Source organism: Diplodia seriata (genome assembly GCF_021436955.1).
Source record: "Diplodia seriata strain FDS-637 chromosome Unknown scaffold_8, whole genome shotgun sequence".
Lineage (NCBI taxonomy): Eukaryota > Fungi > Ascomycota > Dothideomycetes > Botryosphaeriales > Botryosphaeriaceae > Diplodia > Diplodia seriata.
In genome coordinates, this window is record NW_027117315.1 from 1,854,624 (window position 1) to 1,869,467 (window position 14,844).

Below are 14,844 nucleotides of genomic sequence, written 5' to 3' on the forward strand. Positions count from 1 at the left end.
AAGACTAGGCAAGGAAAAGCGGTCACATGTCTAGCGAGAGAAGAATATTGAGTGCGCAATTGATGCGATCCCTAATGCTGCTGGCTGTACGGCAAATATTTGGGAAGCAGGTTTAACTTGATAGCATGTTGATATGTTGTCCGCTATAGACCGATGACTTGGAAACGCCTAATGAAATACCAGTCTATTAGAATAGCTAATACATTGCAATAGATATATGCCAACGATAAGCTACGTCACTATAAAACAGATATCACTATACGGATATCACTATAGATAAGCGCCTATTTGAGCTGCCTACAGGGGCTTATAGGTTATCTACTAAGCAACTTACTGAAGCTTTTACCGAGCAACCTCAACAAGCAACCACAGTAAGTATACCAGTTCCATCGTTCGGTTCACTTTAAAGCATCGATTGGTACACAGGCATATGACGACCGCCGTTATCACTCAACGTCCGTCTGTCAGATTTCTACCGCACCACCTTCCCGTTCCCCGCCGCCGCCCTCATGAACAACCCCTTGACGGCCCCGAGCCCATCCACCGCCCTCAAGCCCAAGCTCCGCAGGCCGACGACCGGTCCCGAGCCGACGCTGTACAGCTTGTGCAGCTTGTCGCAGACACCGAGCAGCGCGTTGTTGGCCTGGTAGCGGTCGGCGACGTACGGCTCGAGGGAGAGCTGGGCGCCAACGTCCATGCCGGCGCGCGAGGCGGCGGCGACGGTACGGACGAGGCTGGCGGCGTCGCCTTGGCCCTGGTTGAGGCCTTGGCCCGCGAGCGGGTGAATGGTGTGGGCGGCGTCGCCGACGAGAGCGATGCGCTCGCCGATGTACGTGTCGGCGTGGCGGAGCTTGAGGGGGAAACCGGCGACGCTCTTGTCCTGCACCGCCGTCACGGTCATCGGGAGATGTGGGGCGGTTTGGGGGTTGGTGCTACTGGCAGCGGCAGCGTGCGGCAAGCGCCACGCCACCTCCTCGGCCTGCCCATCGGGGATGGCGTGCAGGTAGTCGAGGTCGGCGGGGGTCAGGCGGAAGGCCGCGTTGACCATGGCGGTGAAGTCGGCGGGAGACAAAGAGCGCAGGAGAGCGGCGCGCTCGGGGACAGTGGACCAGACGAGCGAGGCCATGTTGCCGGGCAAGGGGAGCATGGCGACGGGGCCGGTCGGGAGGAAGCGCTGGTAGGCAATCTTGTGCTCCGGCCCGCCCCAGCCGGGACCCTCCAGGTTTAGAGTTGCGACCACACCGTGGCGTCCATAGTCCCAGCCACGGCTATGGATGCCGGCGAACGCCCGGACGGGACTGTTGGCGCCATCGGCGCCGACGAGGAGGCGGGCTGCGAGGGTCTGACCGTCGCTGAGGGTCACGACGGGCCAGGAGCTCAGGTCTAGATCACCAGGAGAGTCTGTGCCCAATTGGATGGATTCGACGCGTGTGGGTGAGAAAGTTCTGACCCCGCCCAGCTCGGATAGGCGCTTGAGGAGACCAGTGGTCAGGTTGGCATTTTCGATCATGTAGGCAATGGTCGTAGGCTGGTTCGGCTGGCGGCCGACCTCTGCCCAGTCGAAGGAGATGCGTGCATCGCTGACTCCGTCCCATACTTGCATCTCCTGGTAGGGCTGGACACGGGATTGGTCGATGTGGGACCATGCCCCCATTTCTGCAAGTGGTATGAGCCATTGGCCACCAGAATCGGCCTCTACATCTCTCGCAGTAGCGTACCTATCAAGTTCTGTACCGACGCCGGCGTCAACGAGCTGCACCGGTTCGCGAAATGCGTTGGCGAAGCATCCCTCAGCTTTCCCTTCTCAAGATCCAAGCCCTCGATCAAAGCGATCTTCAGACCTGACGTGACCGGCGACGAGCCTGCGCGAACAGCATCAGCAATCAGCATGCCCAATTGCAGAAGCCGTGGATGGCATCGTGGCCCTACGCAGTCCGTTGAGCAGGCTCAGGCCTGCTGGACCTCCACCTACACATACAACATCGTATATCTCCGGCTTGGTCCCTACCGTCGCATACGTCCGGCGGCGGGTGAGATGGAGCGAGAGGCGGGAGGTTCGGCGGCAGGAATTGCAGACCCAGGAAGCAGTGCGGGCTTGCATGGTGGGCGGAGGCCAATGGGGCAGCGCGCGAGGGTCGCGCTTTGCTTGGTGCGGTCGAGGGCGCAAGGCTCGAAGCTCGTCGGATTCGGTTGTGGTGTAGCTCGTGCACAGCCGGTCGCGCCCGCCAAAGACGTCAGGCCAGGGCGGCGGCCAAAAAGCCGGGCCGTGGAGAAGTGCGTCCGGGTGTCGATCGCCGCTAGTCCCGGCTCGGCCTTGTGGTGCGCCTCAACACCACCAGTCGATTTCCGAACGCAGATACGAGTCAAGTTTGTTACGCGGCGCCCCTGACGATCTTCCCAATGCAGCCGCCGAGAAATACAAAATGTTACTTGGCACTGCATTGACAAGCCCATTACTCCCTTTCCGCGTCGATCTATATGCACATGAAGCGTAGTGAAAAAAGCCCCCAAAAGCAAAAATCCTTACCCACTTGCTGCCACGTTGACCCCAGACCCTGGTACCGTTTTTCCTCATGTTGAACCCATCACTCCGTACCATCCCACCCCATCGCCATCTCATATTCTTCGATACTCCGCTCCCTCAATGCTGCGCAGCACTGGAAATAAGCCTGGCTGGTGACTGCATGACGCGCAATCTTGCTTCAATTCATTTCTGAGAGCAGCCTTGGTGCGCGCTACGGCAAGCTTGTCGTAGGGCTGCACCACGCCAGGGCTGCCGAGGGAGGAGAGTGCTGAAGTGGGTATCTAGTTGCGAAGAACATGAACCCCGCTCGAAAGAAGATGAAAGCTGAACCCCATAAACCCATAACCTTCGCCAACGACTAAAGAGAGAATCCGGCCATGCAAGTGCAGATAGTCCGTAGAAAAGGAAAAGCAAACCACACCATAACTAAATGCAACCGTTGTGGGCCCGTCGTGCCGAATATCGGAGAAGGACGCGCGCTAACGGAGTGGGGACTGATAAGCCCTTGAAACAGCTCGTGAGTAGTACAGAGAGAAAGGATGAGCCGTGAATGTCGTGAAGAAGTAATTCGGGGGGAAATGTGATGTCAAGGGCTCTTGAAGCAAGACATTGACATGCATAGTGCCAGAGGACCAGCTGAGCTGCAAGATGCCCGGAACTTTTGCCATGGACCGTGTAGATGCATGAGGTGTGATCAGCTACATCACCTCGTACCTGCCTCCAACTGGCCTGGTGACGGTCCGGTGGAGTTGCCGTCACTGCCGGCATTCTGCTGACCACGAGCGAACGGGTTGCGAATAGTCGGCATCGTTGGACGAAGACTCCTTATCCTTGCGCCAATTCCAGTGCCGCCCTCTGTCGATGGCTGTTGATTCTGCTGCTGAGACCGTTCCCGTGTTTGATGAGAGTCTGTGTGGCCGGCTCCACGCATCCGACGGGTTCGGCGGGAGTCGTCGTCACCGGACCGGGCAAAGACCATGGAGCGACCGCCGCGGCCAGGCAAAGCAGATCGAGTTCCAATCCAGACCGATTGGGGAGCCTGAGGCATCCTGAGGCCTTGAGCCCGCCGACCAGTGTTTTCGGTGTTTTGCTCGCCCTCAGGCTTAGGCTTGGGAACGTAGTAATCCGCCTTGCACAGCGGACAACATGCGCGACGGCTAGTAAGCCACGGGTCAAGACATCCAGCATGGAACGCATGGCCGCACTTGAGACCGCGGACATCATCGTCATCTTCGAGTTCCTCAAGGCAAATGGCGCAAGTATCGCCAGGGCTCTGCAGAAGCTCTGGCGGTGTGGCGGTCCTGATAGGATCGTCGTCGTCATCATCGTCCTCGTCGTGAACCGATTCCCGGCGTTCTTTATTAGGCTCTTCCACAGTACTCGCAACGGTTTTGCATTTCTCCAGTTCCAGATTTTTCTCGGCAGAAGTCAGTTGATTTGGTTCCGGCTGTTGTTCGTTCGACGTAGTGGGTGCATCGGCAGAAGACGGCATGGGCTGGTCCGCAGGTGGTTGAGAAATCCTTTTCTCCATGTCCTCGGATCCACGACTCTCGCCAGCGGCAGTAACAACTCCCTCGGCGTTCTTTACGCTCGTGGGCCGGCTGGGGGCCGCAGATATTCCACCGGCGGTGGATAGACCTTCGCGTTCCCGGGAGGCGCGCCACATTTTGTATTTCATCAATGGGAAGCGTTCATTGACCTCATCCATTGTCATCAGTTTCTTTTCCCTTCTGCGACGACGGGGTGGCTGCTGCATCGCAGAAAGGTCGATCTCCGCATCGCCGCCGGCTTGTCTGGCGAGACGGCTCCGCTGGTTGTAGCGGAAGCAGTACTTGACGCCGACAATAATCCTGTAATGAAAGCATCAGCCTCGCCTCCAATGGGCCGGTCCATGAACAAGGACTGCGACAACCAAGCCCGACATCGGGCCGCGCTGGCGGCTCACCATAGATTCGTAAAGACGACACCAAAGCCGAGGGCGACAAAGAAGAGGAGAGGCGAGTTGGTGGGACCGCCACCGCCACTGCTGCTACTGCTTCCATTGCTGTTCGAGGTGGTGGTGGCGGCGAAGGTTGACGAAGTTGTCGGCGAACTCATGATAGCCAACGGTCGCGACACATAAGGCAAGCGCCGTCAAGTAGCGAGAAGAAGGCCCTATAGGGGAGTCGCTAGGTATCGCGCGACCATATAGTAAGGTGTGCGAACGAGGGGTTGGTCGGAGTCGGTCCTTGCGCTGACAATAGGGACGATGCCGGTCACAATGTCGTGGTACGGCGCAGATCACCGGTTGGCGATCGGATCAAGGCCCCAGCAGGTTAAGCGGGGACTGGGCAGCCGAGAGGCCAGACGGGGCACTGGGGGACAGTGGCGCGGAGTGGCAGGATCCGGAAGGCTAGCACGAGTGGTGACGGCTGGACTGCTTCTGCTGTCGCGGGCGCAGGCGGGTTAGCGATAAGCGACAGCGACAGCGACAGTGGCGACACAGGAATGCGACGCGATAGGCTGCGCTACGGAGAGAGCGAAAATATAGCCAGGCCGAGGCCGGACGGAGAGGAGAACGTGTCGCGGCAGGGTGATCGGCATGCGCGCCGTGGGTGGGAGGAGAAAGAGAGAGGGCGTGGGCGTGGGCGGGGGCCGGCGTAGTCAAGTAGTTGGAAAGCGGAGGCGCGGCTGCTGGGCCTGGGGCACAAGGGCTGCGGCGATGGAGCCGATGGGCGCACTGCGAGCGGCGAAGATCAGCGCGCGGGCGGCCGCGTGAAAATTACGCCTGGGCGTCTTCCCCGGGGGCATGCGCAGAGTAAGCGGCTGCTGAAACTGCAGTGCTGTCGTCGTCAGGCAGCCCGCTCGCTCGTGTGCGCCGTCAACTTGCGACACTGAGGATGATGCGAGCGGACGGGGGCCTCCATGCGCCCGGGCCCTCGCGATGCACATCGACGCATCTTCAACGCAGGTGCCGCCGAAAAGATTCCCAATCCACCGAACCACCGAGTCTGCTCCCGCGTGCTATCAGCCTCCTCCGCTGCTGCCGTCGAATCGCGCCGGCCGCCCTGCATTGGTTGCCGCCCCAGGAACAGCCCGCTGTTAGAGACCTTCCGCTTTCCGCGCGCCCATACACGACACAGCCACCACCACCACCACCAACATGGCCAGTCCCGTGCAGAAGAGGCACCCCGACAACCCCGTCGTTTTCTTCGACATCACCCTCGGTGGTAAGGATCCTGTTCTGCCTTGCAAACATGCATAATCTCAACCTCCAACACCAATGTCTCATCACTGCCTTTGTGCCCTGCTCCGCCCCCGGTTCCCGCCCAATTTCACGCGCAGAGAGACGGCAGGCCGCCCAGACATGCTGACACGGACGTGGCACAGGCGAGCCCCTCGGCCGGGTGAAGATGGAGCTGTTCAAAGACGTGGTCCCCCGCACTGCTGAGAACTACCGGCAGTTTTGCACCGGCGAGACCAAGAACCAACATGGCCGGCCGCAGGGCTACAAGGGTTGCAAGTTCCACCGTGTGGTGAGCAGCCTCGCACGAGCGCGTACGGATTCCTGTTTTGCTGACCGCAACCACGCAGATCAAGGAATTCATGATCCAGGGTGGTGACTTCCTCAACGGTGACGGCACTGGATCGACGTGCATCTACGGCACCCGTGCGTTCGCCGACGAGAATTTCAACCTGAAGCATGACCGCGAGGGCCTGCTGAGCATGGCGGTAAGTCAGGATTGCATCACCGCACGACGGAACTGACGAGTCACTTGCAGAACTCGGGCCCCGACACCAACGGGAGCCAGTTCTTCATCACCACAGTGCCCACGCCGTTCTTGAACAACAAGCACGTCGTCTTCGGGCAGGTGGTCGAGGGCATGGACGTGGTCAAGAAGATTGAAAACACGCGCACGCAGCGGGAGAAGCCGACGCAGGACGTGGTGATTGCGCAATGCGGAGAGATGTAACGCCACCTCAGGCCGCTGAGTATGGAGATACACGACAGTCCCCATGCACACGGCAAGCACCATGCTCATTCTGACCGGGGAGCGGCACCGGACCCTCCCTCAGCCCTGCAGCCGGCACCATAGCCGTGACGATCATTGCACGATTGGCTCTAGGCGGAGGAGAGGCTGGGGAAGCGCACTGGTTACTGGTTGAAGCAGGCAGCATCCATGGCCGGTCGCCAGAGGAGCAGCAAAGGCATAACCCAATTCGATGGAGCAGCGAGTATATCTCCGCAACTATATCGCGATGCACAAATCAGCGCACAGTGTGAAGGTATGCATAACAACAGACTCCGGTGCGGCACACGCCCAGCGCTGCAAGTGACGCACCGGACTTGGCACGAGCCACGCGCGGCTGCGTCATGGCCCGACTGCGCGCGCCGTACACAGACTGCAGCCCCGCTACCTACCCACGTTGTCGATCAGGCAGCCCGTAGCAACGGAACACATCATCGTCTGAGAGACTCCAAACACACTCCCTCTCTCGCCCTCTCGCCCTCTTCCCATTGAAAGTCCAACCACCCTTCTTCATCACCAGCTCTGCGCCATCTCCACCTTTGATCACCCTGTGAGTGCCCCTCACCCCGCCAACTGCTACCTACCCCTCCAAGCTTTCGCCGCCTGCACCTCCGCAACACCCATGCACGAAGCTACCCCGCAGCGACCCCCCTAATCCTACTTCCCTTTCATCAAACTTCTCAGCTTGAAGTATCACACCCCATCACAGCTCAATGACTAACAAGATTCCCCGGCGATAGACCATCATGTCTTACAACGACGAGTCCACCCGCGGCGGCGCCCGTGACGAATACTACGGCGGCGGAGGCGGTGGCAACTACGGCTACTCCGAGGGCGGCCACGGCGGCAGTGGCCACCGCTACGACGACTCGGACGACGAAGACTACCGCCAGGCGGAGCGGCACGCGGCGACGCACGCCGAGGGCAGCGGCGACAGCTCGCTGTTCAGCACCGCGCTCGGCCTGCTATCGGGCAAGAAGCAGAGCCTGAAGGACGAGGACCTGGACGAGGACGACGCCGTCAACCAGCACAAGAAGTTCTACGGCGGGGGTAGCCACGAGAGCCAGGCCACCGAGGGCAACCTCGGCGCCGCCGCGGCCATGCAGGCGCTTAAGCTGTTCAACAGCAGCTCCGGCGGCGGCAAGAGCAGCAAGAGCGAGTTCCTCGGCCTGGCCATGGCCCAGGCGAGCAAGCTTTTCGACGAGCAGAGCGCTCAGGGCAAGACGGTGGGTGGATCCAGGTCCCGACTTACCCGGAACTAGTGGTTGCTAACAAATTTTGCAGGATTCGAGCGCTAGCAAGCAGGGTGCCGTCCAGCAGGCTGCCCAGATGGCTTTGAAGATGTACCTGAAGTCTGACACCAGCGGTGGCGGCTCCGGTGGCAGCAAGCCCAGCGGCTTAATGGGCCTGGCCAGCAAGTTCTTGTAAATTCAACCGGGTGTCTCCTTTCATGTACAAGAATTTTGGACAGCCGGCTCTGTCGAGTTTCTCGGCTTTTACGAGATTGAATGAAGGATGATGGCATGATGCAAATTAAGAGTTCTCTGCGACACCATGATGAATGAGGCATATATCAGATATCTGCTAGTCAGCTAAGGCCTAGCCATATATCAGGAATGTGATTATGGACGGATCAACAACAGAGCCACAGTGAGCTACGAAAATTCATATTCCTCAAGCCTGTTGTGCAAGAAACCCACATCCTATGTTATTATATTATAAGTTTACGTCTATGTACTATTTTCATGATTGCATTGACGTCCGGGCACTAATCTCAACTGCTCGTGCGAGAAAAGTGCAGCACCATTCGCGGGCGACGGATGAGTAAGACCTTTTGCAGTCCATTATAGAGCTAACGTAGGTATGGGACCATTGAGCTCAACCCTCCAGAGCATCCACAAACAGGTCTTCACACTCGTCCTTGTCCTTATCTCCACTGCCCGACATGCTTGCACCTTCCCCTTCTTCCTTTCTGCTCGCTTCACTTGAACTCCCGATATCCTCTTTCTCTTGCTGCCCGTCCCCGACGGGTTCTCTGTCATCACCAAACATGCCAACGGAACCAGCCAGAAAACTAGTTCCGCTTGTACCTGTTGCTTCCATAGCTACTTCGCTCCACATGTGGTAGAATGCTTCGATCTCTTCTTGTGTCCTGTGCTCTTTCCATGATTCAAAGTGGTTAAGGGCTGTCTCTCCGGAGCGATATCGGTGGTTGATATCGATTCCTGGAAGTCCATGCGCCGCCAACACGTTCAGAGTCGCCACATCAGCTTTGAAAGCGGCCTGGTGCAATAAGCCACTTCCGGATTTTCTCGTCATCGTGTAGTCAGCGCCGCACTCAAGCAAAGATCTGACGGCGTAGTGATTGCTCTTTTGAACCGCGACCATCAAGGCAGTGTCACCAGCACAATCCTGTGAGTTCAAGAGGTGGCCGAGATGGTTGGAGTGCTTCATCAGTCTTACAATGCCGCCTTGAGAACCGTCACTCCAGAATGTTTTCCGTTTGTTGTAGCTTAGCATGTGGAGGATTGTATATTTCCACTTCATAACTGCAGTCGCGTCTGCGCCGTGTCGGATCAACAGTCCAGTATGTCGCTCGAAGAAGCCTTATAAGCTGCCCAGTGAAGAGGTGTGCTACCCAGATGGTCATCCTTGATTTGTGGATCCGCACCATGCGCAAGAAGCGTCTTCATGGACTCGCCATCGTTAAGAAACGCTGTCCACCAGAGAGCGGTTCTTCCGTACGTATCTGTTGCATCGATGTTTGAACCCGGGTCCAGTATACTCCTCGATAAAGGCATGGCACTCATCCCGAGTATTGTCTTGTGTATTTCAGAAAGTCCCCATTCCTCCTCTGGAGATGTATTGATCATGTAGATCAGGTTTTCCATTTCAGGCCTAGGCTCTCGTACGTACAGTATACGCAGCAGCTCTTCGAAAGAACTATACATGTAAGAACGGGTATATAAGGTCAGGATGAATACCTACAAGCCGAAGTTGGAAACATGGCACGGATCGGCACCAGCTTGCAGTAGCCACCGACAAGTGTAGAGCCTGTTTTTCCTGTACGCCCTCTGGGTATTTCACGGATATTAGTCGGCTTCCAGGGAGAGAAGCGGTGTATGATGCCCAAAAGACGCTTCTGCGCACCAAATCGGATGGTCTTACTTGTAGTGATGTTTCACCAGCTCCATCCACATCTGTGAGCCGAGCAGAACCTGACTCTAAATGTGACTTGAGCCCTTCAATGTCCCCCCTTTCTGCACATACGAACCAGGGTGAATCGTACTCTCTGATATTGCAAAGGGTCAAAGAGAGCGAGGGGCCCGAGAACAAACTTGAAGCGAAGGCGAGATTCAGGGCTTTGCCCATCACTGAGGTCGGGAAGTAGTATGTTGCCGACGCCTCGGTTGACCGATTTTTACACGTTTCCCGGCAAAGGTCTTCGGAGCACCGGGTCGATAAGAAAGGGATGTTTCTGTATCCGATGAAGAGAGACCCCAAGAATTGGTTGCTCAGGTAGAGACTTTGAGACCTTCGGTGGCATTTGCATTTACAGGTGACTTTCTGCTGCACGCTGGCACGGCGCGTCAAAGCCACAGTGCCGTAGGATATTGGGGCTGTCGGTGTCGATGGCTTGGTTTGATTTTGCCCAGCAATGGTACCCAGTAGGCTCATGCTGGTGAGAACAGTGTTGTGTGTATTTTGGACCATCTGAGCCGAAGTAGATACTGTGAGTTGGACAGTCTCTACGAGGTTCTCGACTCTCTGAAGTGCCGATCTGTAGTGAACCTATATCAGAAGGCAATCCCGTTGTGCTTTTAGTGATGATCAAGGGCACTGACATCGTCTCCACTCCAAGTAAAGCGGTCATTTGAAGTCTCGTTTCCCGGAGAGCCGACTGGTGGCGACAGACTTTGGGTTTGTAGCGGAGCCAGATCATTCGATCCACGAGCTTCACATCCACAATCTCAACTTTTTGGAGGAATGAATCAACGTCTTTGATTCGGCATCGAGCCTCATCTAGTGTCCTTGAGAATCTAGCCTGAGAGTCCGGGTGGCCCCGAATCACCCGCTCGACATCGGTGAAGAGGAATCTCAAATCAGCAACCTCGTTCGAGAGAGCGAGAAGCTCATCCGGCGAATCGCGTAGCCTGCTTATCAGCTTCTGGAGTCTGATGGCAACCTCGGCGAGCGTGGCGACGCTTGCGATGAGACCAACGACCTCGGCCATGCTGTGCTTTGGTGGGAAATTAGAAGAGTGCGGCAAATGAAACGATGGAGATGATGTGTTCTTAGGATTGCGAGCAAGGCTGTTGGCCTTGAGGGAGCGGGCTGAGGTGCAGGACATTTATATACGTGCAATCAGGCTGACCGGGCTGAGCTTGTGTAACATCCGCTCCATTGTATTATCGTCCGTATATGGATCAGGCTGTTTCCAAGGCAGACTTCTGTCAGAGGCAGTGCGGCGCTTAATGCCAACTACCCGGCTGGGAGAATTGATGATGGTTTTACTTATTGTGGACATTGTTTTTGTTGATTCTACTTTGCTTGTCAACATTGTCCCGTGCAAATCTGTGAGATTTCGCGCGGGAACCCCTTGATATATCAACGAATTTTTGAATGAATATGACATCATGCCGTTAGCTATGAATGGTCGCTGTCAAGTACGTCCGGCCCGAGCATAGTATCGGATGGCAGCCCGTAGCTTCATTCGGGAAGTATCCCGGTATCTTGACGATCTGCCCAACCTCTCTCAACACCGAGATATTTATTGCATTACAACATCTCGAGATTCTCCAGCTACAGGGAAAAAGACCCTCTCCTTCTCGTCGCTTAGGCCCGTGCACGTAGCTATCTAGGTACCGGCCCACGCCCTCATCAACCCGAATCTCCGAATCTCCGTTGGCGGGGAACGACGGTACAGCTCCGAGCCCGCTCACCACTCAACACCAACTCCAATACCCTCGTTCGAGCAGCGGCGGAGAAGAAACTTGGAAGCTTCCCAACACCATGGCTACCCTCAATGCCATCAGAAACAACTGCCGCAAGGTATGTACCGTATCACTGCCGTCCCAGCAGCTACATTGCGCGCGCGTTGCGTCGCGTCGCGCCAAACTCCCCCCGTCCTCCGCGCGCAGCAAGCCATTGAGCTTTCCCGAGACAACCGTGGACACTCTGTTAACCCATACGCGATTATAAACAGGTCATGTGTATCGGCCGCAACTATGCGTACGCTCGCTCCCCTCCCCATAAACCCATCCCACTTTCGCACCGTCCGAAGCCAATTGAACCAATTGACCAACATGCGGCAGCGACCACATCAAGGAACTAAACAACCAGCGGCCCAAGCAGCCCTTCTTCTTCATGAAGCCGCCGTCGTCCATCCTCCTGCCCGGCGAGGGCCCGCTGCTGCGGCCGCGCGGCACCTCCATGCACTACGAGGTCGAGCTGGGCCTGGTCATGGGCAAGACGCTGCGGGACCTGCACCCCGACGACGAGCAGGGCGCCTTGGACTCGATTGAAGGTATGCGTGTATATATGTGTGGTATCATGCCGACTGTGCTAAAAAAAAAAACCCCCCCAGCCTACCTCCTCGCCATCGACATGACCGCCCGCAACGTGCAGGACGAAGCAAAGAAGAAGGGTCTCCCGTGGTCCATAGCAAAGGGCTTCGACACCTTCCTCCCCCTCGCCGGCCCCGTCCCCAAGTCCGCCATCCCCGACCCGCACAACGCCCACCTGACCCTCTCCGTCAACGGCAAGGTCCAGCAGTCCGACAACACCGACCTGATGCTGTTCCGCATCCCGCGCATCCTGGCCGATATCAGCAGGGTCATGAAGCTTGAGAAGGGTGACATTGTTCTTACCGGCACCCCCAAGGGCGTGGGTCCCGTCGCCACCGGCGACATCATGAAGGCTGCTCTCAGCTATGGCGACAAGGAGCTGGCCACTTTGGACGTGGACGTCAAGGATCGCGAAGGCCTCTATGAGTTCAAGGAAACATAAATCCCCAAAACGCCAGAAACTAAAATACATCATGCCTTCTCATTCTTCGTACGGTGGTAAGGGCTTCATCGGTGGCAGCTCGCGCTTCTTTCTTTTCCGAGGCTGAGGAACCAGAACAGGTGGCTTGCGCGCCTGCTTCTCATCCTGCGCCGAACTCTCTGCCGCTGCATGTTGATGTTCCCGATCGGCCTTCCGAACCGTGAGTCTCGACGTTGCACGCTGCTCCGTCCCCGATCTGGAACCTATTACATCACTGCATTCGGATGATCGTGGCAGCCCTTGAATGTGCGGGTATGACTGATTCATGTGAACCATCAAGGGCCTCTGACTGGGCTGACGTGCCGGTCCTGCATCTCCGTCGCCGCCCAACGCCGCCTTCATCTGAGGCGTCTGCCTCTTGTTCCTCTCACTTACTCGCTGCGATCTTCGAGTAGGCGCTTTGGAGATTGGCGTTCGTTCCTTTGGTACTCGCGACCTCCCAGGGACGGGAGTATCTGTATGTCTTGATGCCCGTACCATCGAAAGCCCCTGGGAACCTGTCTCTAGTTCAAGAGATGGCGGCTGTGCTGGTTCTGGATTCATGTATGATAGAGTTGGTTTCTCCGACCCCTTCGGTGAGATGATAGTCTGTCTCTTCGATAACCTTGTACTATGTACTGCTTGGCTAGTTGGGCAAACCCCCATTAGCCCTCACAGCAATATGCATCCCTGCTAATAACTCACCTTCTTTTGACGGGCTTTTTCACCGCAGGAGGTGTGGGTGTCTGCGGTCGTGCGGTGCCCTGCGTCTCTGGCTCTGGCCTCGGTCTTGGCTGTGTATCACGTTCTCTTGTTTGTGCTGTTGCTTGTGAAATCCCTCTGCCGCCCTGTTGAATGGCTTCTTTTGTTTCGTCAAAATCCTGCCCGAGCTTCTTTATGCTCGTGTTCTGGTCGTACAGCAACCCTCGCAGTGACTCGACTTCTTTCGCCAGCCGACCGATCTCTGGATGATCGGGATGTTTGGTCACCTTGCCCTTGAACTTTGACAAATCCCCCACCGCGTTCTCGAGCTGTGCGAGCTTGTATTGGATATCGCGGAGGAGAGTGCCGTTGTTATGGATGCGGGTACCATGCTCCTTCTCCAGGGTTTCAATACGCAAGACTCTGTGGGAGAGGCTCTGCAATTCCTGAGATGTTTTCTCAGCCCGTCCACGCTCATCCGTACCCATCTTTTTGAAAAGTTCTTTCATAGCATTGTTATCTTCAGTGAGTACCGCGAGCTTCTCGTTCATATCGTTCATTCGCAGCTCGTTTTCCAGCATAGCTTCGTACATGGCATCGACCTTTCTTAACGACTCGGTGAACTGCTCTGTCTTTTTCTTGAGATATTGGTGTTCTCTCTTGGTCTGTTGGTAATAGAGGAGAATCCTCCCTTCCTCAGAAGAAGAGGCCATTTTGGTTCAGCGGATCAGGGTATTGTGGCAGTCGCGGCAGAAACGAGTGGCCGGTCGGTACGAGGCTGTGTGACACGCTTAATAGAGAGCAGCCGGAGGGTCCACGCCGTGTCGCCGTGATTCACACTTTGGAGACGAAGAGCGTCCCTCCTTGACAGCCCGATGCCCTTGCATAGCCCTCTCGCGAGCTTCTGCTTTCTTCTTGTGCGCTCTTTGGAGCTTCCACTGCGCGCGGTGGATGGAGAACTGGCACCTCCAAATCTTCAAGCAGACCCACACAATCTGGACTTGGATGATGATCCACTGGGCGACGAGGAAAACTTGTTCGATGACAATGACGACCCGCCAGGTGGTCAAGGTAAGGAGTAACCTGAGGCAGACCCACAAAAGACGCCCGAGCCAGACGAGAAGCCTGAGTGCGAGACGGAGTCTCTGCTGAGGGCGAGCTAGTAAACGATGGGCGCCCCGAAGGACTGGAAGTCCGACCCACATAAACAGTTCGGCGAAGTTCGGGTCAGGCAACAACTGCCGAATGAGATGCTGACTTGTATGTCGACGAGCGAACGCTGTGGGACTTGAGTGGGTAACCAAACCTCAGAGCCGGACACAGCGAGTGGAGTGAGGTGAGGCGTCGAGCAACAAGGTTGGTGTCAGTTGAGGTAGATCAGGTATTTCGAAGGTGCGGCTATGAGCTGGGTGAAGGTGCAGATGGAGAATGATTGGCGGGAAAGGGAGCTGGGTGAAGGCAAGCAAACATAAGTGGGAGGCGCAACCGTGATTTCCCATCCTGGCAGTCACACCCCGCGCATGCCGGCCAACCAGCAGGCACGTAGCCGTGACATGTGAATGTATACTGACTGAAGCATTC

The 14,844-nt window shown here is 56.7% G+C and overlaps 6 protein-coding genes across 6 annotated transcripts; 3 read left to right on the forward strand and 3 right to left on the reverse strand.

Annotated features, from left to right (window-relative positions):
- Nucleotides 1-472: 472 nt before the first annotated feature.
- COQ6_1 (putative ubiquinone biosynthesis monooxygenase) lies at nucleotides 473-1,654 on the reverse strand (the record flags this gene model as incomplete). Its single annotated transcript, XM_066779584.1, has 1 exon — nucleotides 473-1,654. One exon carries the CDS (start codon nucleotides 1,652-1,654, stop codon nucleotides 473-475), a length of 1,182 nt encoding a protein of 393 aa, XP_066630388.1.
- Nucleotides 1,655-1,695: 41 nt separating this feature from the next.
- COQ6_2 (putative ubiquinone biosynthesis monooxygenase) lies at nucleotides 1,696-3,332 on the reverse strand (the record flags this gene model as incomplete). The annotated part of the gene is made up of 2 exons (XM_066779585.1): nucleotides 1,696-1,862; nucleotides 3,239-3,332. The coding sequence occupies 2 exons, from the start codon at nucleotides 3,330-3,332 to the stop codon at nucleotides 1,696-1,698; spliced, it is 261 nt and encodes an 86-aa protein (XP_066630389.1).
- Nucleotides 3,333-5,666: 2,334 nt separating this feature from the next.
- CYP3 (Peptidyl-prolyl cis-trans isomerase H) lies at nucleotides 5,667-6,477 on the forward strand (the record flags this gene model as incomplete). The annotated part of the gene is made up of 4 exons (XM_066779586.1): nucleotides 5,667-5,733; nucleotides 5,894-6,039; nucleotides 6,098-6,235; nucleotides 6,286-6,477. The coding sequence occupies 4 exons, from the start codon at nucleotides 5,667-5,669 to the stop codon at nucleotides 6,475-6,477; spliced, it is 543 nt and encodes a 180-aa protein (XP_066630390.1).
- Nucleotides 6,478-6,684: 207 nt separating this feature from the next.
- SLS55_008173 (uncharacterized protein) lies at nucleotides 6,685-7,962 on the forward strand (the record flags this gene model as incomplete). The annotated part of the gene is made up of 4 exons (XM_066779587.1): nucleotides 6,685-6,691; nucleotides 6,830-6,837; nucleotides 7,275-7,760; nucleotides 7,819-7,962. The coding sequence occupies 4 exons, from the start codon at nucleotides 6,685-6,687 to the stop codon at nucleotides 7,960-7,962; spliced, it is 645 nt and encodes a 214-aa protein (XP_066630391.1).
- A 3,585-nt stretch (nucleotides 7,963-11,547) lies between these two features.
- On the forward strand, nucleotides 11,548-12,543 carry SLS55_008174 (uncharacterized protein; the record flags this gene model as incomplete). Its single annotated transcript, XM_066779588.1, has 4 exons — nucleotides 11,548-11,586; nucleotides 11,741-11,766; nucleotides 11,850-12,061; nucleotides 12,122-12,543. The coding sequence occupies 4 exons, from the start codon at nucleotides 11,548-11,550 to the stop codon at nucleotides 12,541-12,543; spliced, it is 699 nt and encodes a 232-aa protein (XP_066630392.1).
- A 719-nt stretch (nucleotides 12,544-13,262) lies between these two features.
- On the reverse strand, nucleotides 13,263-13,976 carry SLS55_008175 (uncharacterized protein; the record flags this gene model as incomplete). Its single annotated transcript, XM_066779589.1, has 1 exon — nucleotides 13,263-13,976. The coding sequence occupies one exon, from the start codon at nucleotides 13,974-13,976 to the stop codon at nucleotides 13,263-13,265; it is 714 nt and encodes a 237-aa protein (XP_066630393.1).
- Nucleotides 13,977-14,844: the final 868 nt, after the last annotated feature.